The 7,293-nt window shown below is 54.5% G+C and overlaps 1 protein-coding gene across 1 annotated transcript in view; it reads left to right on the forward strand.

Moving 5' to 3' along the window:
- The first annotated feature begins 4,349 nt into the window (after positions 1-4,349).
- Positions 4,350-7,293, forward strand: part of MRGBP (MRG/MORF4L binding protein) — a 10,280-nt gene continuing 7,336 nt past the window's right edge. Inside the window, exons 1-3 of the mRNA XM_011992428.1 lie at positions 4,350-4,397; positions 6,789-6,897; positions 7,198-7,221. Coding sequence (XP_011847818.1) covers positions 4,350-4,397; positions 6,789-6,897; positions 7,198-7,221 — 181 coding nt within the window. The remainder of the gene's footprint in view (positions 4,398-6,788; positions 6,898-7,197; positions 7,222-7,293) is intronic.

The following is a 7,293-nucleotide window of genomic DNA, read 5'->3' on the forward strand; positions in this document are numbered from 1 at the left end:
ATTTGAGACCTCCTTTTTCATCTATAGGATGATTCTAACCGGGTGATATGGTTTGGCTGTGTCCCCACCCAAATCTCATCTTGAATTGTAGCTCCCATAATCCTCATGTGTCATGGGAGGGACCCAGGTGGAGGTAATTGAATCATGGCAGCAGTTACCCCAGGTTGCTGTTCTCGCGACAGTGAGTGAGTTCTCACAAGATCTGATGGTTTTCTACGGGATTGTCCCCCTTTTGCTCGGCACTTCTCCTTCCCGCCGCCACATGAAGAATGACGGGTTTGCTTCCCCTTCCACCATGGTTGTTTCCTGAGGCCTCCCCCGCCCTGTGGAACTGTGAGTCAATTAAACCTCTTTCCTTTATAAATTACCCAGTCTCAGTTATATCTTTATTAGCAGTGTGAGAACAGACTAATACACCAGGCCATCCTGATAAACAGCACTTAAGTATTATGACGATTTAAATATCATCTTTTGAGAAGCCAAGTGCTATGTTTATGTACTAGGGCAGGAAATACAATTCCATTCTAAACCCTTCCGAGTAAACCAGACTCCACGGAGCACAAGCTCTCTGTACCCCGTTTGTTTTCACTCTAGACTTTCACCTTTCCTCCACGTCCTTGCGTCCCCCTGGCCTCCTTCTTCCCAGCTGCTGTGCCTCAGGTGCTTCAGGTGCACTGAGCGCCCCAGGTCCTGGCAGATACGTTGTCCTCACGGGAAGACGTGGGCTGCAATCGAGGTTCTTGGTTCCTTGTGAACTTTGTCTTCGAGCATCCAGTGTCGCTGATCCAAGCAGCTGTGACTCTGGCTCTGAGTCCTGTGGGCACTCAGTTCCTCTCCAGAAGCTCTTGGGCCTTCCCTCCTGACCTCCAGATTCTGAAACGTCACCAGAAGGGGAAGCAACACCCTTTGCCTCAGTCCAGCTCAGTACTCGGGAGCCTGGCTCACGTCTCTCTGTTCCCTTCCGTGTTGTCCTCATGGAGCTGCAGATGACACCCACCGAGTTGGCCCTCGAAACCCCAGCATCTCCCTCCTAACAGTCGACAGCAAACGCATCCAAAGCCCAGGTGCTACAGAGCCCGGCTTAAGGGACGTGCTGGGGCAGAGGGACTTACTTCAGAAGGACTTTTCTTGCCTGTGAAAAGAATTGCTCCTTTTACAAAGAGGACATTGGCTGTTTTCTATGTTGACCCAAAGAATAATTTCCCTTTGTTGCCCAAAAAAAGCAGAGCTGGCCTGTAGAAGCTGAATGAATGGGGAAAGTTTCCATCTTTTTAAAAAATAAATTCTGCCCCTTGTGAACCCACAGGAACCCGACTGGAGAGTTGAAACCTCTGGGAACCCAGGCCAAGGCATTTTGCAAGTGTCATGTCTCCATTCTGAGTGTTTTTAAAGTCGTGATTGTCCCAGGGTTTTGAGGGATCCAAGGAGACGAGAACAGCAGTGTGAAATGATGCATGACACTCGCCACAGATGGCCGTGTCAGAGCCTTATCTGGAAACATGCAAGCAGAGGCTGGCTCCATGGGCAGAGGCGCTGCTGGCGCCAGGCTCCCCATCAGCCTGGGGAGGAAGCTTCATGGCCAACATCAGTGAGACTCCAGCCTCTGGGGTCAAGGGCCCAGCCCGGCCAAGAACCTGAGAAGCCCTGTCCTCCCTGCCGGACATCATCGCCCCTGAGAGCTGGTCTCTTGCTGTGGGCAGGGTCCCTGGGGTGCCCCCCCGAGCCTGCACCCCAACTCCCCACCACCCTCAGCTATCTGACACCTCCCCTGAAGAAGATGATTCCTGCCAACCCTGCAGAAAACTCCCAGGGAGCCATGGGAAGGGGAGCAAGATGGGCAGGACTGGCTATTCCCAGGCAGGAGAAAGGAGGGCTGCCCCTCAAACCCACCATTCAGGGAAGGTGAGGGCAGGTGATGGGCCCTGGGGTAGGAAACCCATTACCCAGTACTCCTGAGCCTCAGTTTCCCCATCTGCAATGGCGATAGCAATGGCTCTACCGGGAGGTTTCTCTGATACATAAGTGATGTTGTGTCATGAAGAGCTGGCACAGCACGGGCAGAGAGTGACCAGGAACACGCTTCCACATCCCGACAGCTTGGCCCTTGTTGTCTGGGCTCTGGCTGAGCAGGTCAGGATGAAGGTGTGGCCCCTTGGCTCTCGAAGTCACCATTTGCCAGCTGGACAAAGGTCCTTCCAGCTTAGCCTGTTTGTTTGTTTGTTTGTTTGTTTAGACAAGGTCTCACTCATGTTGCCTAGGCTGGAGTGCAGAGGCACAATCACAGCTCGCTGCAGCCTCGACTTCCCAGGGTCGAGCCATCCTCCCTTCTCAGCTTCCTGAGTGACTGGGACTACAAGTGTGTACCACCACACTCAGGTAATTTTTATTATTATTTTTTGGTAGAGATGGAGGGCTCCCTATGTTGTCCAGGCTGGCCTCAAACTGCTGGACTCAAGCAGTGTTCCCACCTCGGGCTTCCAGAGTGCTGGGATTACTGTCCCTGGCTGAGCTTGGCTCTTGGTGACAATGGGGCGGTGACTGAGGACTCAAAGGGCCACACATCCCATGGCAGGCAGGAAACGTGAGGCTTATCTCCCCCAGCAGATTGGAAAAAAACAATGAGAAGCAGCTCAGCCCGGCACTCCCCAGTCAATGTAAGCCAACTTAAAAACAGCTTGGGCCGGGCGCAGTGGCTCACACCTGTAATCCCAGCACTTCGGGAGGCAGAGGCGGGCGGATCACGAGGTCAGGAGATCGAGACCATCCTGGTTAACGCAGTGAAACCCCGTCTCTACTAAAAATACAAAAAAATTAGCCAGGCGCGGTGGCGGGCGCCTGTAGTCCCAGCTACTCGGGAGGCAGAGGCAGGAGAATGGCATGAACCCAGGAAGCGGAGCTTGCAGTGAGCCAAAATCACGCCACTGAACTCCAGCCTGGGTGACAAAGTGAGATCTGTCTCAAAAAAAAAAAAAGAAAAAAAACCAGCTTGAGTGGCAATTGTGTGGCCTTTCCCACTATGGTGCTTGCACCCACCACCCCTGGAGAAGTGCAGGGCCCCGCCCCAAAGCGTCTGATGCAGCAGAGCTGTGTGTTGGGTGTGCTGACCATGTGCATGTGTGCACGAGTGTGTGCGTGTATATATGTGTCATACATATGCATGTGTGTGCACCTGGGTGTACATGTCTGTGTCCATGTATGTGTGTGTACATGTGTGTGCATGTGTTGTACCTGTGTGTACAGGTATGTACGCATATGTATACACACATGTGCACATGTGGGAAGAATACCCATTTCTGACAAGTCTCCGGGTGAGGCTGAGTCTGCCGTTGCAGGGCCCGCATTCTGAGCACCCTGGGTCTATCAGAACGTAAGCCCTCCTCCTCCTCCTCCTGTCCTATCCCACAGGCCAGAGAATAAGAGGTGCACATGTGGACGGGGGTTCCAGGACAGCATGGCTTCTTACAGCAGAAACACAGCAGAATCTGTCCATCAAGGCAGGCGTGGTGAAATCAGTTATGCACCCTTACCTAGGAATCCTCCGCGCCCACAAAAGCCGTACCTGGAGAGCCAGGGCCCGGGTCTCCCCTGGGCTATCATGGCCTGCCTCTCCCCCTCCCTCTACAGACCCTAAGGAGCACCCAGCAGGGACAGCACCACCCACCCTGCCCCTCACTCATGCAGCCCACACCAGGCAGACGTGACGCTGTGGACCTGGGTAGGCACCACGTTTCAAGGCAAATCAAGCAGCTGACCAGGAGATAATTCAGGCAAAGGAACAGAATCATCAGATAAAATATAGGATGCCCAGTTATATTTGCATTTCAGGTAATTCAAATTTGATTCAAATTTGAAATTAAAATGTGAATTATTTTATAGTATAAGTATGTCCCAAACATATACATGGATTATATTACATTGTGCTATATTATATCATATTATTTTATTAGGAAGGTGGTGACCACTGCTAACCAGGAGGTGCCCATCTCCCAGCCTCATGGGGACACGTGGTTCTTGGTCACGAGAGCTGGGCACGGTGGAAGGGATGTTTAGAAAGCTTTGGTCAAACATATATATATGTGTATATATATACACACACACGTATATATAATATTTGGGACATACTTATACTACAAAATTATTCAATGTTTATGAAATTCAAATTTACCTGGGCATCCTGTATTTTTAGGTTAAATCTGGCAACCCCTGAAAGGAGCCAAAACCCCTTCAGGCAGTCGAGAGTGTGGCAGCCAGGCCAGCACGCTGCAGCTCCCTCCCTCTCGGGCCGTGGCCTGGCCCTGCAGGGGACATCGTAGGAACAATAATTGTCCACGTCTAGTGCTGGGGGCATCATGGGCGCTGCCCCAGAGCCACGACCAGCCCCCCTTTCGGTCAGCATGGTGAGTCTTCAGATGCCCCATGTCAAGGATCATGCTTCTTTTCTAAACGCTGAGAGTGGGCCCCTCGTGGTGGGCAGGTTCCCCGCGAACGGAAACGCCTTCCCTTGGTTCCCTCCAGCAGGGTTCAGACAGGAGCCAAGATCTGGGTCCGAACAGTGGGTGGAAAGCGCCCCCTAGAGGTGTGATGTGTTGGCTGCAAGTTTGGCAGCTGGGCCTGGGGACACCCTCACCAGGTTGCCTTCAGTCGGGGGTTCCCCCGAAGCCCAACTTCTAATTTATCTGCAACCACAGGCTACTTTGGTCAGAAGGGAAATAATTAGATCAGAACCTTAATAGCATTAATTTCCCCCGAATAGGAAGAAAGTGAATGGTGGGGACATGAGAGCTGTTAATTAGGTGACGACTTCTCCCACCTGGCTGTGCTGGAAAAGCGCCTCTGTGGAAGACACAGCACCCAGGACAGGAAGAGGCAGGCTCGGTGGTGTTGGGTCAGAAACCCCCCGCCTCGTCTGGCAGCCATGCAGTCCCCAGCACCTCTGAGGCCACTCAGCCCGGGAAAGGGGACGACACAGCTGTGCTCGGCGTCTGGCTGCCATGCAGTCCCCAGCACCTCCCGGGCAAGGCCACTCAGCCCAGGGAAGGGGACAACAGAGCTGTGCTCGGTGTCCAGCTACCTGGATGAAGCCCAGGAGGATAGCCTATGCTGGAGCAGGAGGACCTGGGGGAACAAAACCCACAGCGGCCACCCAGCTCCAAAGGCTGTGCTCTTTCTACGATGTCTGGGATCTCAGGTATGAGTGGCAGAGGGAGCAGTTCCACCAGCCATGTCAGCCTCGCTGCAGTGGAATTCCACTTCTGTCCCAGAGACTCAGCCAGAGGGGAGGAAACTGTGACCACAGGCATGTGGACACGCAAGGGTATGTTTGAGTAAAGTCTTCTAAACCTCCTTTCCATTACACCCAACTCTCATGACCAAGAACCAGGTGTCCCCATGGGGTTGGGAGATGGGCACCCTCTGGTTAGCAGTGGTCACCCCTTTCCAGAGATGACATCAGCTCACCAGGCAAGAAACTCCACTTAGTCAGAACCCAGAGCCGATCTGGGGAATGATTCACACTAGCTAGACTTATACAAGACTGATCTATAACCTGGAAGGCTTGTATGTTCGCTAACCATGGGAAAGCCTTTCCAGGGCCTGAGCATTTCCCACCTGGGATCCAAGTCATCTGTTCCTAGGATCAAGATATTTGGGGAGCCACATCCATCTTTTGAAGGAAATTTGAGCAACAGGGATCATAGAGTGAGGATCATTCATTCCATCCCCATGAGTGAGGGAATGGGTCAGTAGGTTGCCATCCACAAATGGTCACTGTCCACCTGCTTTGTGTTGGCCTTGCCTGGGAGGTGGGGGACAGTGGTGCCACACCAGACCCAGCCCTGGCCCCCTGGAGCCAGCTGATAGCCTGGCAGTGGAGGCACACGTTGAACAAATCATCATCCATGATTCAGAATGACAGGTGTGCAAAGTGTGTCCCACAAAGAACTTGCCGAGTGAGAAACACAGGTGTGTGGCCATAGAGACCAAATGGGGCCCTCACAGCTGGGTGTGCACAGGAGAGAGACAGGCAAAGGGGTGGGGGCAGGCATTTGCACCCTAGGGGGCTACAGGGTGATTTGCAAGGGGAGCCCAGGTGAGGGTCCACAGGGACTAGAGCAGGCCAGGAAGGGAGGTGGTCAGGGGTTGGCTGGAGCCAGGCTTCTGAGGGTTGATTCCTGGCTCTGCTGTCAACCCAGGCAGTTCCCTACTCTACTCATCTCTGACTCCTCCCCTCAAAGCAGGTGTGACAGTGGCACCTGCCTCAGAAAGGAGGGGGCGTGTGGGGAAAGCGGGTATTTCATGACGAATGCCCAGCATAGAGCCCTGGAGACAGTACCCCTGCTCAGGTTCCCACTAGAGCAGGCAGACAGCCCCAGCTGGGATGAGCCAAGCGTGTCTCCATGTGGACCCAGCCCAATCTGGGGCTCAGCACCCTCGGGTCTCCTGGTCCGGGCTCCTGTCTAGCCCTTTTATGCCATCTTTTCTCAATAGGCACAGGTACAGGGGATCCCCGAGGGAGAAGGTGCTCCAGACTGAAGGAGGAGAGTACCTGGCTGGGACGGGGTGGGGAGGCGCAAGGACCCCAGGGTGTCCAGGGAACAGTAAGGAGATGAGTAATGGTGAGGGTCCCGTCTCCTGAGCGTTTCTGTGCTAAGTGGCTGTGGGCTGGGTTTCATTCCTCTTTAGAGCAAGGCTGAGGCCAGGCCCACCTAGGGGCCAGGGTAGAGGACGTACCACGTGACAGCAGTGGCCTAGACCCCTCACGAAGTCTTACTGGGCCATATCTCCACCAGGTCATGGCAGGGACCTGTATCACCAGCGGCACCCTGCACAGATGGGGACGCTGGGGCCCAGGTCCCAGACAGCCAAGCCAGCTCTTCGACCACTCAGCGGTCCCAGCAGGTGAGGCTGTCCACAGTCTGCATGGGCTAAGAGGCTGAGCTCACCAGTGCCAGCTCTGGTTGGTCACCAGGATGCCAGAGCGCGCTGGCACAGGCCCAGGGCACCCTGCAGAGCAACCAAACCTCACGGAGATCCTCAGGGAAGCGGTTGTTGTTGGCCCATTGTACGGAGGAGGCCACTAAACCCTCAAGAGGCTCACGGCCTCGCCCGGTCACACAGCTGGAAGGCGCCAGCGCCAGGAAAGGGAGCCGGAAGCCAGACCCGGAGCCTACACCCTCAGAGGCGAAAATATCTGAGCAGCGGGTCCCTGGCCAATGGCCCGTGGTGGGCGTGGCCGAGAGGGAATGGGGCGGAGAGAAGCCCGTGAGGGCAGGGCGGAGGCGGGGCGGGCGGAGC

Source organism: Mandrillus leucophaeus, unplaced genomic scaffold (assembly GCF_000951045.1).
Source record: "Mandrillus leucophaeus isolate KB7577 unplaced genomic scaffold, Mleu.le_1.0 Scaffold41, whole genome shotgun sequence".
Taxonomy (NCBI): domain Eukaryota; kingdom Metazoa; phylum Chordata; class Mammalia; order Primates; family Cercopithecidae; genus Mandrillus; species Mandrillus leucophaeus.